This window comes from Carcharodon carcharias, chromosome 17, assembly GCF_017639515.1.
Source record: "Carcharodon carcharias isolate sCarCar2 chromosome 17, sCarCar2.pri, whole genome shotgun sequence".
In the NCBI taxonomy this organism is placed as follows: domain Eukaryota; kingdom Metazoa; phylum Chordata; class Chondrichthyes; order Lamniformes; family Lamnidae; genus Carcharodon; species Carcharodon carcharias.
The window spans coordinates 71,004,804-71,029,282 of record NC_054483.1 but is presented as its reverse complement, the minus strand read 5'-3'; the positions used below and the strand labels follow the sequence as shown (position 1 = coordinate 71,029,282).

General features: G+C 39.7%; 1 protein-coding gene and 1 long non-coding RNA gene across 8 annotated transcripts in view; one reads left to right on the top strand and one right to left on the bottom strand.

The window, feature by feature from the left end:
• ccdc186 (coiled-coil domain-containing protein 186) overlaps positions 1 to 11,398 on the bottom strand; it is a 91,258-nt gene extending 79,860 nt beyond the window's left edge. For all 7 annotated transcript variants that reach the window (XM_041209524.1, XM_041209525.1, XM_041209530.1 and 4 more), the window contains exons 1-3: positions 10,674 to 11,398; positions 4,461 to 4,587; positions 2,648 to 2,776 (exon numbers count right to left, since the gene is read on the bottom strand). In XM_041209524.1, the coding sequence (XP_041065458.1) occupies positions 2,648 to 2,776; positions 4,461 to 4,587; positions 10,674 to 11,398 (981 nt within the window). The remainder of the gene's footprint in view (positions 1 to 2,647; positions 2,777 to 4,460; positions 4,588 to 10,673) is intronic.
• The window catches only part of LOC121289772, an 87,909-nt gene extending 76,253 nt beyond the window's left edge, over positions 1 to 11,656 (top strand). The window contains exon 7 of the long non-coding RNA XR_005945646.1: positions 10,765 to 11,656. This is a non-coding gene — a long non-coding RNA (uncharacterized LOC121289772). The remainder of the gene's footprint in view (positions 1 to 10,764) is intronic.
• Positions 11,657 to 24,479: the final 12,823 nt, after the last annotated feature.

Sequence of the window (24,479 nt, the reverse complement as noted above, 5' to 3'; positions counted from 1 at the left end):
TTTTCCATAACTATCCTAAAACTAACTGAGTTATGGTCACCATCTCCAAAATGCTCCCCTACTGATATGCCTTCCACCTGCCTGGGCTAATTTCCAAATACCAGGCCCAGAACTGCCCCCTCCCTTCTTGGGCTTTCTACATACTGGCTAGAAAAGTTCTCCTGGATGCAACTTAAGAATTTTGCTCCCTCCCTACCTTGCACACTAAAACTATCCCAGTTAATATTTGGGTAGTTAAAATCCCCTACTATTACTGCATTATTATTCTTACACTTCTGAAATTTGATTTCATATTTGATCCTCTGACTGTTTGAGGGCCTATAATAGACACCCAACAGCATGTTTGCCCCTTTTGTGTTTTTTACTTCTACCCATATGGCCTCATTTGATGATCCTTCCAAGATATCATCCCTCCTCACTGCTACAACTGATTCCTTGATCAATATTGCGACCTGCCCTCCTCTTCTATCCCCCTTTTTATCTCGTCTGAATACCCTATAACTAGGAATGTTGAGCTGCCATTCCTGTCCTTTTAGCCAAGTCTCGGTCATAGCTATGATATCACGCTCCCACATGCCTATCTGTACCCTCAGCTCATCTGTCTTATTCCTCAGGCTCCTTGCATTAAAATATTTTCCATTTAGTCTTGCTAAACTCACTTCTTTCTTACCTAGCCTATGTTTCCTCTGCCTTCCAGGCTCACTTACTAGCATTATAACTTCTAATTCCATCTCAGCTTCTCTCCACTCTGAACTACTTTTCAGGATCCCACCCCCCCCCCGCCAATTTAGTTTAAATCCGCCCCAACAGCATTAGTAAACCTCCCGATGAGGATGTTGGTCCCCTTCCTGTTCAGATGTAACCCATCCAACTTGTGCAGGTCCCACCTCCCTCAGAAATGGTCCCAATGCCCCAGGAATCTGGAGCCCTTCCTCCTGCACCATCTCTCCAGCCATGCATTCATTTGCTCTATCCTTCTGTTCCGATGCTCACTACTGTGTGGCACTGGGAGTAATCTGGAGATTACTACCTTTGAAGTCCTGCTTTTCAATGTCCCACCTAACTCCCTAACATCTGCTTGCAGGACTTCATTTCGCTTTCTTCTTATGTCATTGGTCCCAACATGGACCACAATCTCTGGCTGTTTTCCCTCCCCCTTCAGAATGCCCTGCAGCCGTTCTGTGACATCCTTGACCCTGGCACCCCGGAGGCAACATACCATCCTGGAGTCATGTCTACAGCTGCCGAAGCAGCTGTCTATTCTCCTCACTAACAAATCCCCTACCACTATTGCCCTTCCACGCTTCTTACTGCCCCGCTGAGCAGCTAGACTATCCACAGTACAATGGCCTTAGCTCTAGTTGGCCCCCCCACAGAGGAACCGTTACTCTCACCATTTTCCAAAAACGGTTTGCGAGTGAGATACACTCGGGATTCCCTCATTACCTGCCTGGTCCCCTGTCTGGCGGTCAAAAATTCCCTCTCTGCTTGCACTTACTTAAGCTGTGGGGTGACCACGTCCTGAAACAAGCTATCCACAAACCTCTCAGCCTCGTGAATGCAGCATAGTGCCCCCAGCTGCCACTCAAAACTCCAAAACCCGGAGTTTAAGTTGCTCCAGTCAGAGGCATTTCCTGCACTCATGGTCATCCTGACCACCAGGAATGTCTAGGACTTCCCACATAGCGCAGGATGTGCAAATCACAGGACCGAGCTCCCCAGGCATATATTAAATAAATAGAATATGGACCCTTGCTTTTATTTTACACTTACTCCTACTTGAATCTCGCTGTTTTAGTCTCGCTCTCCCCTAAAAAGTCTCGCTGTTTTAGCCTCATTCTCCTTAAGTAAAATTGAAATCGCTCCTGCTCTCTGCGCTCTTTTTAAAATGAAGTCCCTGCTGCTCTCTGTGCCCTTTTTAAACTGAAGTCCCTGCTGCTCTCTGCGCCCTTTTTAAAATGCTGCCACCCAGGAAAGAAAGAACCCTGTCTAGAAATTCACAAACAGGCAGAGAAGTGAGGCTATCCTTACATCTGCAGAACCAAGCCACACCTTCGCCACAAGGGCTCGACGACAACTTCAACTGGAACAAAGCCAGAAACCTACTGTTGAAGGGTCATGAGGACTCGAAACGTCAACTCTTTTCTTCTCCGCCGATGCTGCCAGACCTGCTGAGTTTTTCCAGGTAATTCTGTTTTTGTGTTGCAAGGAGTAAGCCACTGTGAATTCATCACCAGGAACTTACAACCTCCATTGAGCTAAAAAAAAATCAGGCTTGCAACGTTCCCAACTTCCATCTTGAAAGAAAAGTGATTTTTTTTGTACTCTAAGCACACACTATCTCTTTTGTGAGTGTGCATGCGTGTATCTTGCATGAATGAATGAATGAATGAATGATGCAATTACATTTCGGCATTGAGAAATAAATATTTCTTTTAAACTTACAAGAAAACCTGTGCTGCGACTGTTCGAGAGTCACAGCACTCAAAGCGGTTTAAATACTTCTTCAAAACACACCTTGTTGCAGTTAATTGAGATTTGGGATAAAAGGGGGAACAATCCTTTCATCTCTGCCCTATCCATAGCACTAACAAAAACCCTAATCACAACTTTAAAATAACTATGCATGTTTTGAAAGGATTCTTACTTGTTCTATCCGAAAAGTTACATTTCTTTGCAACTGGTGAATGGCATTTTTGGCAGCAGCATCTTGAGAGATCAATCGCTCCTTCGTCATTTTTATTTCCTTCATAAGATTTTCAACTTGGGTTTCCATCTGCAACAAAAAAATGAATCCAAAATGAGTATATGGTTCCTCTATTGGGAGTTTTATAACCCAATAAAAATGTTTGAATTACAAGAAAATGGGGACTAATGAACAGCTTTCAGTTGTATTATAGCTTTCTAATCCCTCCTAGGTATGCATAATTTCACATATTTCTCTTATCTACTTTCATCTGTGCACACTTCCCCTTAACTTTTCCCAGTATAAATTCCTATGTCCACATTTAGAATGGGAACTCTATGTAAATTGCCTGTAGGTAGTCTCTTGACAATTGTGGTACTGCCAATTAGAGCATGACAATTCGTATATGTTTATAAACATGAATCTGGGAACAAAAACAACTATAAGTAAAGTTGCTCATAAGGTCTGAAAACTTGAATCTTTTGATTTCACTCATACAGGTGGAAAGTAAAATAATCTCTAAGTTAAATTGAGGCAATAATGCTGAAGAAACGTGCTCTACCACAAGAGATACTGTCTGGCATACAATTTATCCCTTACTATAATAATTTATAATCTTAAATTATATATAAAACAAAAATCCAAGAATAGTGGATCTCCCTACAGCGCTGCTTGTAGGTTAGGGATGTGGGTGGCAGACTGACCGGGGAAGGAATCATGGACCACTCCATTCAAGGCTTGCAGATGTCCAACTCTAAGTCAGGGTGCAATTATTAAAGTTGCATGTCTGAGCAGATGAAACTTTCTAAATTTGACTCCTGCAAGTATATAATACTTTGCTCGCTTTAAAAAGTCAAACACCAATTGTAATGTTATCAAAGAGTTTTCCCCCTCAGTCTACAGGGCAGCTATAGTTATAATTAAAGAAAATGTATTTTGTTACAATCCCCCTCCCCCCCTTTAACACTCATCTTCCCCACCCATCCTCTCACTAAAAGCTCAAGTGGCAAGGGTGAGAAAAAATCTTATGCAGAATTCTTGCAACATAGAAGGCTTTGCTACAGGTAGTTTGGGCAGAGAATATTGAATCTTAAAGGGAAAAGCGAATAAATCTTTGTTACAGAGGAAGATCCAGTGTTAGGGGGAAAGAGATGGTAACAGGATGAGTGTTCAATCAAGCTGGCACAAATATGTCCAAGCACTTGGTTCTTTATTATCAACTTCTGTGGTTCTGTAAGGCATTAACTTATCTCCCTATCATATGCAATTTCAGCTTGAAATTTGAATCACTGCCCACAGGGGGCAGGCTTTCCAGAAGTGATTTAATCAATTTTAGGAGTTTGCCAAAAATAGCCCTAAAATAAGGCGAGCCAAAAAAATCAGACTCTTAAAAAATGAATATTTGGCTGTCTATACTCAGGCTATCAGTACTCATCCCTGCTCCATGTGATGAATGCAAGCCCTTTGCTTAGTTATGTCACAAGAGAAATGACAAGCAGAAGCCCAAACCCTCCCCAGAAAGGGCAAAATGAATAAAAATTCAAGAAACAAAAAGAAGTTACTAAGTTATTTCAATAACTTGCATCTCAATTGAACAGCATTGCAGCAGGTTAACTAATAATCTTGTTATATTGCAAACAGTAAATAGAAAAGCTGACCTAAAGAAACAAACAAATTTGAACTAAATGCACCCAAATTTACAATAATTTATTTGATACTGATCAAAACCAATTCTGTTACTGAGTTTATACTCTGAATTGGAGTGATGGCTTACCTGTTTTATAGTGCTGATGTATTGTTTCTCTGTTTCAGATCGCTTTTTCAATTCATCTTTTAAATTGTCTTTCTCTGCACAGATCTCCACAATCATTTCCTGGTGTTTTCTGTTTTCTTCCATCAGTCTGTACAGTAAACACAACAGAACATGAGCAAAAAAGGTTTCAGAGTAACAGCATTCAGTTTTTCATATTGTGAAGAGTTAAATAAAATTTGGTTGACAATAGACTCTTTCCATTTGTTGTTTTGCACAACTATCAGTGCACTCCCAACTAAATTTCAGACAGAAAGCAGGTGCAAGATCAGGTATAGCAGACAAACTTAGGATCTTAGTTTTTTGATAAAGTTGGTTATGATACAACCAAGAAGTTAGGCTTTTTTTTTTGCAGCAAAACAGGAAATCACTTCAAGATTTTTTTTAAATTTATGATTCAAAGCTATAGACAGGAACTGCATGGCACAGTGAGTTAGCTGTGGCAGAAAGCAGCAGAGAATACATTTCCAAGGTCAAGCTGAAATCAACCAATTTTTGCTTGTGTACTCCAATATAGACTGTCTTAATAGAAAAGTCATGGCTGGCAAGCACAAAATCAGTAAACCATAACCACTGTAGGGACAAGTTTTGCATGGAGCAATTTTTCAGAGTGTTCATGTAGACATATTTATATTTTAAAATCCTAAAATTGAATGTGATATCCCACACGGAAACAAAAATCATTTTCCCTGGAATGGATGAATATGGATGTTGTCAGGAAACAGATATAGTTTAAGTAAGTTATATGTATATTTGGGTGTGTTCGGAATAAGGTATATCTAAGTTTAAGTTTAATGTATGTTTTTCTATTTGTGGGTTAAAAAGGTGAAACCTGGGATCTGTAACTCTTTACTATGAACATGTGAAGCACTGGTGTTCTGTTGGCACAGCTGAGACAGAGAGAGAGTGTGCGTGGAAGGAAGCTTGAATGCACCTGGCGATCCAAGAGAGCTCGAAACCCTGTAGGTGGACTCTTGTGGAAGGAGCCTGAGAGAAAGCATTGGTTTGGGAGAAGATTCCAAAGCAGGTTCTTTGAGTGTGGAGATGTGGAGATTGGAGGAAGAGTACATGGAAATTGAGGAGAGATCCATAGCATCTGTTTGGGATGGCATCTGTCACTTGGTTTTAGAATGTGGTATGCCTGACATGGACTGTGTACATACTGTGAACATTAGAGAATAAAATAGCTTTTGTAACTTGTGTTATCCTTACAAATCTGTATATATCTATAAAGATATAGTTGTAGGTGAAGTATTATAATATGGTTCATTTTTTCTTGTTTAATATATGTTTTATTCTTTTGTTAAAAGTTCATCAGCTGACTCTTGTGACTCTGCTCTCCACGTATCTAAACAAAAAATAAAAAGTTAGGATCTATAAAGCCTGGTTCCACCCGGAGATCTGGCTTGTCCAGTTGTAACATTAGCTGGGATCATAACAGTGTACCAGAAATTATGTGCAGCATTTAAAAATTAACAGGTAATAAGTCTATCCTAAGCCACTTTTTCCCCAAACCCACGTTTCCCACTTGTGGCTCTCAACTTCATTTAACAAAAAAGGGACTGGTGAAAAAAGGACAAAAATACTTAAAATGCAAAGGCACTTGCAACATTATATCCATTTTTGTTTTAATATTTCATGAGGAGCTGAGTAGATTACTCATGAAAACAAGTGACCTTTTAGTGTGCAGTGAAATCATTGTTAACTAAGCTTTTCGTATGCCATGACATTATTGTTAATGAAGCGTGCGTTTGTCCCCCATGTACTGCACCAGTAAGCAGGATTAACAGTTACATTTTCACACAATTGTTGCTCCATCTGTTGCATCAAAGCAACTAATTTTTAAAAATTGCTGAGTAATTTCAAATTGAATCTTAATCTGTCTATTAGTATTTTACTTATGTAACAAAAGTATTAAGATAACCTCCACTGAATGAAACTAACAAGTGCAATTTCTGCGGTGCAGGAGCGTAAGAGACTATGAAAAATGCATTAAATAACTATCATACAGCCACATAGCTCACATTATATATTACATTATTCATGGATCAGAAGTTCCAGGCAACTACTGCACACATTAGAGAATTAACAATTTACATGTATAATGTCATTCAATACACTAATCTGTGCCTGAATGCACAACCTGCTAAGAGTGAAGGCATTTTGAAGATGTAAAGAAGGATGTGGTTTTGAGCCATATGTTTGGTTTCCTTCATTTTTAAATAAGACCCGCCACTTTCAGGTTTGTCTATTCAACTTAAGCTTCAGTTTGGCTCAGTTGGCAGCACTTTGCATCTATAAGAAGCTTGGAAAATCAAGGCAGACTATTGACTAGAGGGCATAATCTCAGCTAATACTTCAGCACAGTACTTTGGAAGTGATGCACTGTTGTTTGTACCAGCTTTCTGATGAAACATTAAACCTGCTTAGCTGGATGGAAAAGATTGAAGAGAATAATTTCAGGTGTATTGGTCGACATTCCTCACTCAACACAACACCATAAAATAGATTATCTGGTCATTCATTTCAGAATTATGCAACTCTGCTGTACCCAAATTTATTGCTGCATTTGCATATATTATAGTGAATGCACTTCAAATGTAATGCATTAGCTGAAGTGTTTCGACATTCTACGGATTTGATAATGCATTGTAGAGAAGAGAATTAAAAAACTTGCATTTCCATAGCACTTTTCATGACAGACAAATGTCTTAAAGAGCCACTGAAGTACTTTTGCAGTGTAGTCACGGGGTTGTAACGTAGGAAACATAACAGCCAATGTGCACACACGAGCTCCGACAAACAGCAATGTACTTATAACCAAATAACATTTGTTTAGCGAAACAAAAACAGAATTACCTGGAAAAACTCAGCAGGTCTGGCAGCATCGGCGGAGAAGAAAAGAGTTGACATTTCGAGTCCTCATGACCCTTCAGTTCTGTTGAAGGGTCATGAGGACTCGAAACGTCAACTCTTTTCAGACCTGCTGAGTTTTTCCAGGTAATTCTGTTTTTGTTTTGGATTTCCAGCATCCGCAGTTTTTTGTTCTTATTTCTTTAGCGATGTTAATCGAGAGGTAAATTTGACCAACGCACCAGGGATAACTCCCCTACTCTTCTTGAAAATAGTTCTATGGGGATCTTTTATGTCCAACTGTGAGGGCTGACAAGGCCTCAGTTTAACATCTCAATCAAAAGATGGCACCTCCAAAAGTGTAAGTGAGTACCCACCCCCTCAGTCCTGTACTGGAGTGTCAGCCTTGAATCAATAAAATATGTAATTTACTTGCTCACTTCCCCATCCCACCCCACCCCAAAAACCATGAAATCCAAATACAACAGTATGAATATAATAAATGTCACATTACAATTGTATTTGCCAAGGCTATAGAAACAATATACTTCTATCAGTTAGAAGTTAGATTTTTTTCACAAACTCTTTTCGAAAAACAATTGTTAAATACACAATTAAATAATCCTTCATTCCTTTTAATATACTTCTTGTCGGAGATTTTCAAAATGGAAGCTAACTTTTTTTAGCATATACACATTATGTGTGCAATGTTCAAAAGTTACAATCAATGTCTCCAAATGATATACATTTAAATGATATACAGATGATATATTTTTCCTTCCTAGTAAGTCAATTTTTTACTTTTTAAACAGTAGATAGATAGTTTTTCGGTGTGGTTCCTAATAGACAGGATATATGACGGTGAGTTATGATTCATTGTAACAGGGTTAAAGTTTAATTGCATTTTACAGTACAGAATATCTTTGGGGCTCTATAAAGATTAGTTGCACTTGCAGGTTGGAATGTGTTCTTGCACAATCCATTGTATGCATTGATCAGTAGTAAAATGCTTAGGTCAGGTCTTCTTGTGCCCATCTAATAGACCCACAGAGTGTCATCCAACTTGTCTATGAGAATTATGTAATTCCCATCTCTTATTCTGATTAGCTGATCATTCTATGGGTACTATGTGACTGCCATTTAATCTGCCCACCACTGTCCTGCTCACTTAAAAATAATTTCCCAGTTCTTCTGTAATTCATTACTGCCTTACCATATTGGATTTCCAACCTCTCATTCAACAGTTTAGCCTCTAAAATGTTTATGAATTGCATTTTTTTAAAAATCTACATTATATCTACATATATACAGATTACCAGTAGAGGCCTCAATATTCCTTGAGCACTCAACTCAGGGTAGTGATGTGTGTTGAGAGTCCACTAACTCACTAACCAATGCTTCCTCTCTTTCAATTAATTTCCAATCCTTATCCATTAGGACAGAAAGAGGCTTCAAATACTTGGGCACTTCTGAGGTCTACATTCTAAGCCCTGTATATTAAGTAACTTCTCTCAGTTTCACTGTTCCAAACCTTCAAGGTTCTTTTCACAAATAAATTCAAATTATGGCATGAGAACTAAAAAGTATACTTCCAACAGTTGGCAAATAAATGCCACATACCCCACCAAGTTTTCTTCCACTAAACTTGTTTTAGACACTTTCACCACACAGACACACTACATAAAATCCAGCATAAAATCAACCCCAGCAGTTATCAGATGCACTTTATTCCTATATTCCTAAAGTGCGTGGAATATATTAATTTGTTCTCAGGAATGGGCTAAACCAGTTCAGTTATAAGTATCGCTGCATGTTTGATTTCGCACCTCTACCTAAGTTTGAGATATAGATATTTAAATTTGTGCCAAAATATTTCTCAGATATATTTAGGCCTAGCATGTGCCAAGTCTGCATTCCTTTTTAAGTAATTAGGTAGCAAGGTAGACATGACACTCTTCAGAAGGTAAGCAGCAAATCATCAAGTATTGTTCTGGTTAGGAACCAGAATCCTGTCTAGCTTTACAGTATATGTAAATTTTCTACATTGAGGAACAGTTAAAAACAGTTACTGTAAATCCATTTGTATTTCTTTTATTCATTCTTGGAGTGAGGTCTTCGCCGACAATGCTAGAATTTATTGCCCATCCCGAGATGCCGAGGTGGTAGTAACAGGCCACCTTCTTGAACCACCAGTGCAGGGGTGAGGAACCTTTTATTTATCACGGGCCATTCACGCATAGTCAAAATCAAAATCAGTCATAGGCCATATGCACATAAAAGTCAACTTAATTTAGTTTTTTTTAAAAAAGAGAGAATACAGAAATGTTCAACTCACCCACTATTTTAACATAATGGCTGAATTTGAATATTATATTGTTAAATATTATTATAGTAATTTAGCTGACTCTTTTATCCAAAGCAAATTCATAATGATTATCAGATATGCTATTTTGAAGGTGCTACTGCCATAGGTCTATATTTTTAGAAATCTTGCTGTGGGCCAGATGAAAGTGACCCACGGGCCGTAGGTTTCCCACCCCTGCACTAGTGGTTTGAGAGGCTTGCAAGGGCACTTCAAAGAGAAGCTGAAATTCAACTATGTTAGTACAGGATGGGAAACCCATGTAGGTCAGGCGAGGTAAAGAGGGCAGGTTTCCTTCCCTAAAGAACATTGTGAACCATGTGGATTTTTACAATAATCGAAAAGTGTCCAATCAATTTTACTGTTAGCAGCTTTTGATTTTCAGATTTAGTTTAAAAAAAACTTAACTCAAATTCTCAAACTGGCATGATGGGATTTAAAGTCACATTCTCTGGATTATTCGTCCATGCCTTTGGATTATTGGTCCAGCAACATGACCACCAGACTACTGTGCTCACCAATTTTTACCTATTAATAAAACTATGTTAATTTGTAGATAAAACCCCAGAGAGAAAGCATTTGTATTCTACCACAGCACAAGTGTGGCTTTCTTCAACTGCTGTCTGAATTCATAGAAATCACTCGGTGTATTTAGTAAACAGAATTGTGCTGACTCAAGGTTTTGTTTGATCCTTGCACTTGCTACAATTGTTTGGATGTTGGGCACATGGGTAAATTACACTTCGCAGAAAAGTGACAGCTCACTTGCATGAAAAGTCTTGGCACTGAACCTATGCAAAATATCTGTCATTGAACATGTCCAAGTCAATCTAGCATCCACTGTTCCATACGTCACATTCTACAAAGAGACTTAACATCTTGTGTATCATTGCATACATTAATATTGACAAAAACATAAATCATTTTTAAGAATCTTTTAGAAAGTTGTTATTAACACTTACTTCTTTATTTTCTTTTCTTGTTGTAGACATTTGCTTTGTATTGACTCATTCAGCATGACTACAGCACTGTTTTCTTTTGTAATTCCATTAGGTAAACTGCAGCTCACGGAGGATTCTGTTGAAAAAATGTTAAACTCTGATTCTAGCTCATCCAGCAATGCATCCTGAGAAGATTCGTGCTCCATCCTGGACATCAGGTCCTTGGTTATTTTTGTATCAAAAGGACTTGCGGAACCAAATTTGTTAGAGGGGTAAGATATGCATTTGGTCCAATCTGTAGGCTCTGCCTGCTTTGATGTCTCTGATGAAGGACAATACGTTTGATTGACAGTTCGAGTAAGCTCTATACATTCACTAGCCTCTGGCTTACTTTCTGACACTTCTCCTGTATCACTTTTGAATGCTATCTGAGCACACGGCTCTCCACTTCCACCATGGTCTGCCAAGTTAATTGTACTCTGTTCAACTTTTTGTGTTTTCAATTGTGCCTCAACAGTTCCACATTCAAATCCTGCATTTTTATCCACTTCCAGTGCTTTGGTTTTTGAATCCATCTCTGACTCAAGACATGCGTCATTTAATGCACCAGTTTCTGCTGCAGTGCCATCATTAATAACTTCTTCACTTGTGGCATCATCAATCACCAACAAATGTACTTCATTATCACTGCTCGACAGCTGTTCATTGACCTGCAGAGCAACCTGCTCATTTGGACGTTGTTCCATTCTCAGTCATTCAAATATTTATCCTGCAACAATAAAAACAAGATGGATATGTTGAAAAGACAAGATCACACTAGTGTGCACTAAATAATGTATTGAAAATGAAAGGTCATTTGCCCGCACAGGTGCTTTCCTCTAAGACGGGGTGCATTCCAGAAATATAAATAGATCTCAAAATAAATAGCTCCACAATATGACGTGTTTTAAGTACAATAACTGCAATATCTGTAACATATACAATAAAAGTCATTCTTTAGATGATAAACTGGTCTGATTTTTATAATTAGAAAAACATGAAGACGGTGCTTATGAAAATACTGAAAGAAGCAGTGCAGCCATTCTAAGTAACTACTACTCATGAGACACGACAGGCAGAATTTAAAGGGCCCTCAGGAATGGGTTGGGAAGCGGGGGCTCATAAAATGGTAGAGTGCCCATCATCTTTTCAACTGAACTCTATCGGTAGCAGAGAAATGCTTCCCTGCCAGAGGAAAACCAAAGCCGTTAAGTGGTCAATTAAGAGCTGCTTGAGGGCCCCTTTTTGCTGCCACTAACATTCTGTGTTACATGGTGAGACTGCCCAGTAAAACTGGTACCTCCCTATGGTCTTTGTCACCCATGGAGGGGCGGCCTGGCAGCAAGGATCACCCACAGATACAACCCTTTGCCCTCAGCAGCCACCTAGCAAACCCCTCCACCCCCAAAACCCCTCACCAAGGCCTGCCTGACTGTTTCATAACCAGGTATTCCTCAGTACTCTACCCTTACTGAGTTTAAAGCTGAATATTTTTCTTGCGTTACTTTCTTTATGTCACTCTTGCATGATTAGCCCGGGTGACACCGACACCACTTCTGACAGCAGGCATCCCTGCTACTTCTCCTGACTGAGTGCGCTCGCTGGAATAGCCATCGCTCCTAGTGAGGCTGATGCGATTAAAAAGCTGCCAGCCCTCCAACTGGCACCAGCTCTTGGAGATGGAAGCCCCAATGGCAGGTCACTAATTGCTCAACAGAATCTGGTCAGAGCTCCCCGAAACAGCCAAGGCCAGTTGCCACTTGCCAACCTTTGGGGTCATTGGCATCCTAACAAAATTCAGCCCTACATTTCCAATTGCAAGTTTACCCAACTGTTTCACAGAACTTAACCCAGGGCATTAATCAAACACAGGTTGATAATATTAGGAATAGAAGTAGAAGTCCTTTTTAGTTAAAAAATAAAAATGTCGCTCAGTAATTAAGGAAGTTAACAAGTACTTGTGCAGTTTAATATAGATACTTGGTATGACAGCCCAAAAAAATAACCAAAGTCTGGCAAAAGTTAAGAAAAGTACCAAAAGTTCCTTCACTTGAATCGAAGACAATAATTCAAATATTTGTGGTGCATGCATAAATATTTCTAGTAATGCATTAATGGAACTATTTGTATTTATATAGTGCTTTTAACGCAGTAAAATGTCTTAAGGCATTTCATAGGTGCATTCCCAAACACCAAGCTACATAAGGAGATATCAGGACAGATGACAAAAACACTTGGCCCTAGCGGTAGGTTTGAAGGAGGGCCTAAAGGGAGAAGCGTGGTGAAGGCTTCGGGAGGGAATAAAAACATGAAAAGTCTTCATTATGTTCTGTGGATAATAATGTTCATTTGCTGTAAAAGTAATACATAGATCCACGTAGCAAAATACACAGAATGAAGAATTTCTGCAAACAGCATGTCTCAGCAGTGAACATGAAGAAAAAGAAAAAAAATTCATCTTTAAAACAGAAAAAGGTAGAGTAATGAGGAGCATCTGTTTATGAAACAAAGCACAACATGCTGGTAGCTCGCTATTTCTATAATAAATGCCCCATCTCTTAGCAACATACTAAATGTTTTTAAAATGTGCAAAACTCAAAGATTCTAAGCTGCAATATTGTTAACTTAATGTTTTCAATGCCTGTTGACTTAATGAACAGCACAGTGAATGAAAAAACCTCAAACCTGAGACTTACGAAATGCCGGAAGCAATAGTTACACAAGACTATGTTATCTTAGCTTGAAACAGAAAATTGCATCAAAAGACTAATCACAATTTAAGGCTATTACATAAGAAAACAGGTCAAGAAAGGGAAGTGATTAAGTATCATTGCAAACATTTACAATATTCGAAATCTTTTACAGATCTTCACTTTTGTTATGATGTGGCAGATGGTGTGTGCCAGGCAGATCAAATCCAGAGGGAAACTTGATCGTGCAATCACAACGGTTTTGCAATTTGCATTTATTTTGAGATATGTGCCCTGAGTTAATAAGTCTACCAAGACTTTTGAGATTTTTTTTAACACTAAAATCAAATCATTTATTAACAAAAGAGAAGAGTTTAAGCACACAGAATTACCAATTACTACTATAACTCCTACCTCCCTAATTAACCTGGCTCTTAGTTATACCCCCTTTAAGGCAATAGTCCAAAAATAGATAGTTTAGATTTTAAACAGATTCAGCAAATTAACACAATAGCCTGAACAGTGGAATTCAGGGTGGCTTTCTCTAGCTTCGGTTTCTGTAGACAGCAGGCTTAATGTACAAATACTGGAGGCGACTTCACACACTTGTTAGATTTTACAATGCCTTCCCTTGATACATAGCCTCATTCACTCACATTTATTCATGTTTCTCGCTTTTTAATTCCATTGTTTCCATATGTCTTTGGAACATAACCTCTCATAATAAAAATCTTTTCATGTTGCTACTATTCTCATTAACCTCTGAAATTCAACTCCCCCTTCATCTATCTAAAAATCCAATTTCCCTTTACACCTTACATGCTAAAACCCTCAACCATGTTTATTTATATTAAAGACACTTCTACACCTTACTTCTTTTGATAACTTTAGCTTGGCTACAAAATGTAATTAAATCTCACACATAGACAAAACAACACAAACCCCCATAAACCTACTTTACAATAAACCAGGAAACTATTATGAAAATTATTATACTCTCATGGCACCCTTACACCTGTACCAATTTCTCCATGGTCACCCTTTACCAATCATAGTCACCCCCTGCATTAAAGTCCATTACACTGTAAATCTGTGCAAAGATAGATTATACCATTTTGGGCCTCTATCCTTCATTAGAACTCAATCCGAAACATCAAAACCTCTTGTCTTTGACCTGCTGTGTTTTCAGCATTTTCTGGTATTATTTAAAAACTCTGCAAATGTAGTAACTTTGAAAGTTTATTTTTCCCAATATCTTAGCTGCTAATATCATCTATTTAATTTAAAATACTTTTGAGAGATTAGAAGCTTGCACAAATAAATCCCCAATTCAATGCACAAATTGTACAAAAATTTGTTTTAAAAACTTTGGACTAGGAAACATCCAGATTGTTGAATTCCAATCAATTCTTGCATGACAAAGAAATATACTCGTTATAAAAGATAACGCAGTAATCCAAGGTCAGGATTCAAGTTAAATTCATACATCATTAAAGATATTAACCTGATTCTGAAACTCGATGTGATATCAACTACTATATACAGTCCGATTCTAGGCATGTTATTGCTATCATGCATCAATTTGGTTTAAAATCCACACTACTTCTAAGATAGCCGGTGTTGGTGGTTGCTTAGTCGGTAGCACTTTCACTTGAGTCAGAAGCTTGTTGGTTCAAGTTCCACTCCAGTGACTTGAACACAAAATCTAGGCTAACACTCCAACATTGTATGAGAGAATGCTGTACTATCAGAGTTTTAGAATAAAAGCGCAATTTGATTTAGTGGCATAGAACAATTATGAAAAAACAGAATCGACAACTTGTCTTCATACAACACCTTCAACCTAGAAAAACATACCAAGGTGGTTCATCGAAGGGTAATCAGACAAAAATGGATGCCGAGTTCAATATTTATGAAATCATAGACGAAGAATTCGATTGCAATGTCACTACGATTTGCAAGTGCTAGCAGCTAAGTCAGCCGCTTTCATTTTCAACAATAATCCACCACTGGATTGTTTTCCAAACATTTGAGAAGAAGCTTTTTTTGAGAAAACATTTCAGAGGGTGATCATCTTACAAGCTGGTAGGACTAGTGAATCTGGTCTGTCGATGGTCATCCAGTCTACAAGTAACAGGTGCAAGTAGAAAGTGAATCATCGGTGGAGCTGAATGGCTCCTCTAGGTGTATGAGCGACCACAAGGAATTGAGGAACAAGTGGCTTGCCATGGGAATAAAACACAGGTAGTAAGAATAGAGAAGCTATGGTTGTCAGAAGTTAGTTTCTTTTCCAGGGGGATCCAGAGTCCTGAATGCTATTTTGCTTCCCAGATTTCATGGTTTATTACAAAGCAAGTACAAACAATTCTCGAATGCAAGGTCATGCAACACGAGATTCTGCTTCAAGCAGGAGCCAAAAATCATGGCCAGGAGCAGATCAAGCTGCTGCAAAGAGATTTCAAGGAGCTAAGTTCTGGATTAAGCAGAACTTCCAGGATAGTAATCTTTGAATTTTTCCCAGTGTCACACATAGGACCAGGGAGAAAAAAAACTTAGGATTGTAAGCACATGGCTAGAAGACTGATGTAGAGAAGTGGGCTTCAGATTCTTGTGACAATGGGACTGCTTTTGAGACCAGTAAAGGTTGTGCAGAATAGATGAGAGGTAACTATGTCCTTGTGGAAAGTTTAAGAAGAGAAAAGGGGAAAATAGTTAAACCAGTTATGGAGCTGCATGGGGAAAATCCACACTTGTTAGAGTCATACCTAGTACAAAGGAAGATGGCTGTGCTTGTTTGAGGTCAATCATCTCAGTCCCAAGACATCACTTGTAGAGTTCTTCAGGGTAGTGTCCTAGGCCCAATCATCTTCAGCTGCTTCATCAATGACCTTCCTTCCATCATAAGGTCAGAAGTGGGGATATTCGCTGATGATTGCACGATGCTCAGCACCATTTGCAACTCCTCAGATACTGAAGCAATCCGTATCCATATGCAGCAAAACCTGTACAACATTCAGGCTTGGGCTGATAAGTGACAAGTAACATTCATGTCACACAAAGTGCCAGGCAATGACCATCTCCAAAAGAGAGAATCCTAACCATCTCCCCTTGACATTCAATAGCATTAACATTGATGAATCCCTGACTATCAACATCCTGGGGTTTACTATGGACCAGAAACTGACCTGGACCAGCCACATAAATACTGTAGCTACAAGGGCAGGTCAGGGGCTGGGAATTCTGCAGTGAGTAACTCATCTCCTGTCGCCCCAAAGCCTGTCCATTGTCTGCAATGCACAAGTCAGGAGTGTGCTGGAAAGCAGCCCATTTCTTATGCTTTGTATATTTCTGTACAGAGTTTTTATTGGGTAATTATCCCTAGCCTGTACAAATACGTCCAGCAGGTCTTATATTTTCTGACTGGCTTTTCTTCTTTCGCAGGATGTGAACCTTGCTGGCTATGCATGTGTTTGTCACGCATCCTCAATTGCCCTCAAGGTTGTGATGGTGAGTCACCTTCTTGTACCGCTGCAGTCCATATGATATAGGTACACCCACATTGCTGTTGCAGTTTTCACTCAAAACCAGCTCTCCTGGGTAGGACATGTCACATGCATGCTTGACACCAGACTTCCAATGCAATTGTTCTATTCTGAACTCAGTTGCGACAGGAGACTCCCAAAAGGACCCTGGTCAAACATACCTGCTGACTCAGGGGAGACCCTGGCTTGTAACTGACCAAAATGGAGAAGGCTTATTCGGGAGGGCACTAAGCACAGAAAGACTTGCAGGGAACATGCAGAGGCAAAGTCAAGGCATCTGAGAGATCGCACAAACCTCCAAACAGTCATCTATTCAACCCGTCAAGCACCACCTGCCCTATATGAGTCTGCAAAACTCAATGGACTTGTCAGTCATTTCAGAGCCAATCGAACCCCAGTAGAAGCAAGTCATCACCCACCACAAGGGACTGCTGAAGGAGAAGAAGCTGTTAGGAAGGATGGAGTTCGAGGATTTTTACCCAGCAGTGAAAGAGCGGCGATATAGTTCCAAGCCAGAGTAATGTGTGGCTTGGAGTGGAACTTGCAGGCAATGGTGTTCACATGCATCTGCCACCCTTGCTCTGGGCAGTGGAGGTTACGGGTGGGAAGATGCCAAAAGGAACTTTTTTGAGTTGCTGCAGTGCATCTTGTTTATGGTATACACTGCTGCCACTGTGCGTCGGTGGTGGAGGGAGTTAATGTTTAAGGCAGTGGATTGAGTGCGCAGCATAAGAAATAAAACAAAACTAGAAGCACAAATTCAGCTGAAAGGATATGATGGAGTAGCTTTTACAGAAAGCTGCCTGCAAGCAGGGCATGATTTGGAGCTGATTATTCCAGACTTTAGGATCAATATAAAGGAAGAGCAGCAACATGTGTAAAAGACACCATTATAGCAATAGAAAAAAGGGATTCAGTAAAGGCTATCAGATAATGCAAGCACCATGGATAAAAGTAAGGAGCAGAAAAGTAAATAAGACTTTGCTAAGAGTTGGCTGCAAGCCTCCTGACAGTAGTAATACACAGATAGAGAGTTCAGGGGAAAATGTAGCAAAAAGAATGTGATTATATAATGGGAGATTCAACTTTTCACAGACTGGGAGGAGCAAGCAGTAAAAACAATACTATATTGTAGAATATATTCAGAAGAATTTTCTAGAATATAGACATTTCAGATTAAGTGACAGGAAGCAAACCAGAATTAGCTGACAATGTCGGCAAGGGAACATCTTCCAAATAGTGACCATAATATCTTTAGTTTTGAGGGAGAAGAGAGTGTCACAAACTAGGCTTCAAATTTAAGTCAGACAAACTTCTAATGATTGAGAAATAAACTGACAGGGCTAAAGTGCTGATGAATAAATACCTAGTGGGAGTGTTCAAAATTGTTGGTACAATATAAAATCATCAGTACATATTCCCACCAAAACAGCAAATGTTTCACTTGAGTTGTTAAGTAAACATGTCAAAGTTAAGAGATCCTATCAAGCCAGCATCAAAAGGATATAAAGAAAGTAAGGAGTGCAAATGGAATGTGAAAAAAATGCTTCCATTTTGACAGTTAAAGCTTTTATATACATATTAAACACCAAGTAAAAGGTAGAGGTAAAAGAGACTGTGAATGGACAATAAAGAAATAGCAGATCTATTAAATGGGTACTTTTTTTCCATTTCAGAGTGAGAAAGAGGACAAAATAATCAGTGATGCTGGGAAAGCTGTTCCCTATGATCTTATTAGATTCATGGCTTTCATACAATTAAAAAAACATAACGGAGAAAAGAATGGATGGGACCCAAAACAGACAAATCTTTAGGACCTGATGACTTCCACCCTAAGGTATTAGAATAAATAGGGAAGGAAATTGAAGATGCATTAGCAAAGTTTTTTAAAGGTTCTAGAATTGCACCTGTGGCATTTGAAAGATTGCAAATGTCAACCATTATTTAAGAAGGGAGGGATAAAGCAGGTAACCAGGGCCCTGTCAGCTTAACATCAATTAATGGAATCTATCATTAGGGGCAGAATGACTGAGTGGCTAAATACGTATGAGCCAATTAATTAGTCAGTATGTATTTGTAATGAGTAATTTATGCCTTACTAATCAAACTAGTTGAGGTGATGACTAGAAGGATAAGTAGGGGTGTGTCTATGTTTGCTGTCTATATGAACTTCCAGCAGGCATTTGATAGTGATTTGCACAAGGTTATCAAAAATGGAATTGAAAGTAAACTTGTGATATGGGTTAGCAACTGGGAGATGTGAGACAGAGAGTCAGGGTGAAGGGGCCGTTTCTGATTGGTGGGATGCAGCAAGTGGTGGGATCGGCACTGGATTTTCATTATAGTTGTTAACAACCCAGATAGTGGAACTGGTCGTGCATTCAAGCGTGCAGATGATTCTAAGTTAGGAAGCAGAGGAGCAGAAAGTAACAAAGGGACATACGAAGGCCAATGAGTGGGCAAAACAAGATGCCAAAGTATATAAATTACTAAATGTTAGTGCACAAATATAAAAATCTAACAAAAACGATTGATGGAATGTTTGTCTTTAGCTCAAGAGGGTTGAAATGCAAAAGTAATCAGACTCCACCTGGGCAACTGTATTCAGTTTTAGACACTGCACCTCTGGAAAAATCTACTGGTTTTGGAGAGGGCAGAGTGCAGATTCACCAGAATTATATCAGGTCCTTATGAGGGCAAGTTGCATAAACTTGGTTTGTATTCCCTTGAGTTTGGCAGGTAGAAGGTGATCGAAACAGGATGTTTAAATGGTATTCGATAGAGTAGACACAAAGTAAACCAATCAAGGTGGCTTAATCTTAAAATTAGAGATATGAAAATTTGGAGTGAAATCACAAAGTACGTTTCATACAGGGTATAGGAAGCTGGAACTCTTCCCCAAAAGGTCAATAGAAACTTTCAAGACTGACATCGATAGATTGTCAGGCGGGCAACAGTATATAGGGGTATGGAGAAGAGAAAGAGAAATAAAAGTTGTCCATCATGCTCTACATAAATTGTGGGATTGACTGGAGGTGTAGCATGACCGACTATTGCTCCTATGTAATTTTTTCTTATCATTAGATATCAAATGTCCATTGGGAAAATTGAATGACATCAGGGCAAGATTTTTAAAAATGATTAATTAAAACTGCAAAAGAAATTTAATTACTATTGGCAAAGTACCAGTAAATTGAGATATCCTTTAGCTTTATCCTTGGCTCACAATATGAATGGATCATCTACATATTGGCACCGCCCCAAAACAACACATTTAATTAAATCTCAAAACATACCAGTTTCAATTGCTTTGCCTTTGCAATTTCTCATTCATAAAACTTGTCACTCCCCTTTAAAAAAATGTCAACTGACAGAAAGCATATCTAACACTTAATACTCCTATTGGATTCATTTGTGTTTGAATGAATTTGAAACAGCAACATTTACAATATTTACTGTTACTCTTACAAGACAGTGCATTTTAAATCTGTTGCCAAGTTCAATTTATAAATGGCATCTTTGGAGTAAACTAATAATCGTCTATTTCTATTTACCTACCAATTAACAGCCAAGAAATTGGAAGGCTTGTTCAAGTAAACAGCACTGGTTTCAGATTTTGAATGCAGAAAGTTTGTTATTTAATACTGCTCCTGCTAGAAAAGGTTATTCTTTGCTCAGATGTATTATGCTATTCATCAGAATGGGAGGTGCTGAATTCTAATACCCTCCAATTTTATGACAAATATGAAACACTCCCAACATTTGTTCTGTTTAGTTGATGCCAGAAGTGTGAGAAAAGAACAATATTTTTCTCAATAACAGGAACAATGCAGAATAACCATTTTCCTCGGTTGTATAACAGACTTGATAAAATATATTAATTCTACAGTACATTTAGTAGAACAGTTGGATGCATGAGTGGGGCAAATTTTCAGTATTTTGTGTAGCATAATCTTAAGCATACGGCCAGCTCCCAATGGAGCTCCATTCTCCGCACCTTTATTCTTGACCATCCTTTGTGCTTTCTTCCCAAATACCGTCTCTTCCACTGTTCAATTTGCCCTAATTGAGTAGTTGGTGCATTTTGCTCTAAGAACAAGCTAATTGTTAGTTAATCCCACAATGTCTATTTCCCCTGAACATGCCTGCTCCTTGCTTTTCTCAAATTTGGCTTCCAAATCCTGGACTTCTCCAAACATGAAGACTACGCTTCTGCACTGGACAACACCAAGATTCAATCACTGTGTCTCTGAACTGCTGCTCAGTTACTTAAATTTTAAAGTAACTGATCAACTTACAGCCCTTCCCTCATCATTGCTATTGCCTGCTAAGCCTGTGACTGGCCAACAGTTCTACTCTTTTTTAGCTTCAGCTACAGTCTGGTTCCTGGCTAGAGTTTCATGCACCTGGGCCAAAATACACTTCTCCACAGCTTCTGGCTCTTCGGTGACCTCCAACTTCACCAGTTCTTTTTCTACTTCACAACTGATTGTGCACATCACTGGACCGTGATGCCCACTGAAATACTTCCATCAGTGCTCCGATCCAATACTTCGCCCTTAAAATAATTTCTCGACTTCACCTGCTTGTTGCAGTCATCTCCAAACTTGGGAGAACAGTTTGACGATCCCACCAAGGGATTTCTGACCTGTACTCTGGGCTCCCTCCCTATTGACTCCTTTACATCTCCTATTTACTAACAGCATATCCTAATAACTGCTGCATAACCAGGCCTATGTAACTTGAGTTTTCCCAAGTGCATTCTTGTGGATATTTGGGTTGCTATCTTTGACTCAAGCTAATCACTCCTATTTCCACTTTTCCCCCTTTCAATTTGTTTCCGTTTGCTGGTCCAAGATTCACCTCTCCTGTCACAAACCCCAGGCTCAAGTCACTCACAAATATCTTTACAGCTACCCTCTGTGCCTCTCTTGGCATCCACAGAAGGGCCCATCAGGGCATTCAGTACTTACTGCCTCTTTACAAGTGGCAACCCAACTGGCCCATCTTACTGTCACTGACCTTTCCTCCCAGTGCCCCTGCTGGGGACTAATCTGGCCAAACTCCTTCACATCCAACTTACCACTCCATGAACTGACCTCAGGAACCCTGCCAATGAATCAGTGATCATTGCTGCTCTCCACATATCCCTTCTCACTTATGAACAAAGCCATCGCCATCCATCAGTTTTTCACAACTAATTGAATCATCACAGCCCTAACAGAAATCTAGCTGAGCAGTGATGACATCTTTCCCCCTAACTTAATCCTCCCCACCTTCTATTACATGCCCAGTGATTTCAAGCTCCATCTCAATTCATTATATTCCCTCCCCTCTAAGTTCACTGCCTGTGTATCCTCTCTGTAAATTGCCCAATCCATTTTCACTGCCACCCCCATGACCTTGCCCTATCATGTGGTCTCACTATTCACATCAATCATGGAAAAAGCCATCTCTGATCACTTCCTGTATCTCTCCACCCTCTTCCCTCCTCCCATTCACACCCTACATGCTTCTATGTCTGCCCCTGGAAAAATCTTCTCCCCAGTTCACTGACAGCTGTGTTTTTAAAAATCCCAATTATGTAGCCTTTGGTCCTCCATGCACAGCATTTCTGCAGCTGGTTTGTTCAAGTGCACCCTCAACTCCATCTTTGATGTCATTTTCCCACCAAAACCATTATTCTCTTTCTCTCATCCTGGCCATTCCCCAGTCTAGTCCTCATCTCTTTCTCAGGTCCAAGAGACACAGACTTGAAAAGATATGATGGACAACTAGTTTTAGCCACTGACCACCAGGTTGAGCTGGACGACACAACGCACCATCAGGTCTAGATGGGAGTCTGCTAAAACTGCTCACTATTCCAGGATCATCCTGGATTGAAAAGATAACCTTGAGCTTCTTTTCTCTACTGCAAGCATCTTATTAAATCCTTCTCTGATGTCACCTCCATCAACAAGTACAAAAAGCTCATGCACTTCGATATTGGGACCATCAATTAACTAGCTCTGTCACTCCCTCTCACCAGAACAAAAAGCCTCCAAAAACCTACCCACTTCTCCAGCCCTGAAATGGCAATTTTTTCCTAACCTCTCCCATTTCCCTTCATTCTCTGAGCTCCTTTCATCCAGGAGACCCACCTCCTGCTTCCTCAATCCTATTTCCAGCAGACTGCTGACCACCCAACTTCACTTATGGCTCTCTTGTCAGCTGGCATTAAAAGTTCCCTTCCTTCAAGTACAGCTCCTCTCTCAAATCTATCATCATTATTATCCCTCTCAAAAAAAACCCTGACCTGTCCCCATCTCCAACCTCCCTTTCTTAACCAACATTCTCGAGCATGGGATCACCTCCCAAATCCATGCCCATCTTTACCACAACTCCATGTTTCTGAACCCGTCCAATCAGGTTTCCACAATGCCACAGTACCAAAACACTCAAAATGTCACAAGTGACATCCTTTGTGACTATGACAAAAGTAAACTCTCTCGTTTCCTCCTCAACCTGCTTGCAGCCTTTGAGACAGTTGACTATAAAAACTGATGTGCTAGGCTCCACAATGATGGAGGAGCCCAGCACATTAATGCAAAAAATAAGGCTGAAGCATTTGCTATAATCTTCAGCCAGAAATGCCGAGTGAATGATCCATCTCAGCCTCCTCCAGGAGGTCCCCAACATCACAGATGCGAGTCTTCAGCCAATCCGATTCATGCCATGTTATATCAAGAAACAGCTGAAGACACTGGATACTGCAAAGGCTAAGGGCCCCAAAAATACACCAGCAATAGTACTGAAGACTTGTGCTCTAGAACTTGTCACACTCCTGACCAAGCTGTACAGCTACAATACTGACATCTACCCAGCATGTGGAAAATTGCCCAGGTATGTCCTGTACACAAAATGCAGGACAAATCCACCTGGCCAATTACTGCCCCATCAGTCTATTCTCGGTCATCAGTAAAGTGATGGAAGGAGTCATCAACATTGCTATCAAACAGCACTTGCTTAGCAATAATCTGCTTACCATTGCTCAGTTTGGGTTCCAGTAGGGCCACTCAGCTCCTGACCTCATTACAGCCTTAGTTCAAATATGGACAAAAAAAGCTGAACTCTAGGGATGAAGTGAGGGTGACTGCCCTTCACATCGAGACCACATTCGACCAAGTGTAGCATCAAGGAGCCCTAGCAAAACTGGAGTCAATAGGAATCAAGGGGAAAACTCTCAGCGGGTTGGAGTATACCTAGCACAAAGGAAGATGGTTGTGGTTGTTGGAGGTCAATCATCTGTGCTCCAGGACATCACTGTTAGAGTTCCTCAGGATAGTGTCACAGGCCCAACCATCTTCAGCTGCTTCATCAATGACCTACCTTCCATCATAAGGTCAGAAGTGGGGATGTTTACTGATGATTATACAATGTTCAGCACCATTCGCAACTCATCAGATACTGAAGGAGTCCATGTCCAAATGCAGCACGACCTGCACAACATCCAGATTTGGGCTGACAAGTGGCAAGTAATATTCGCACCACCGATGTGCCAGGCAATGACCATTTCC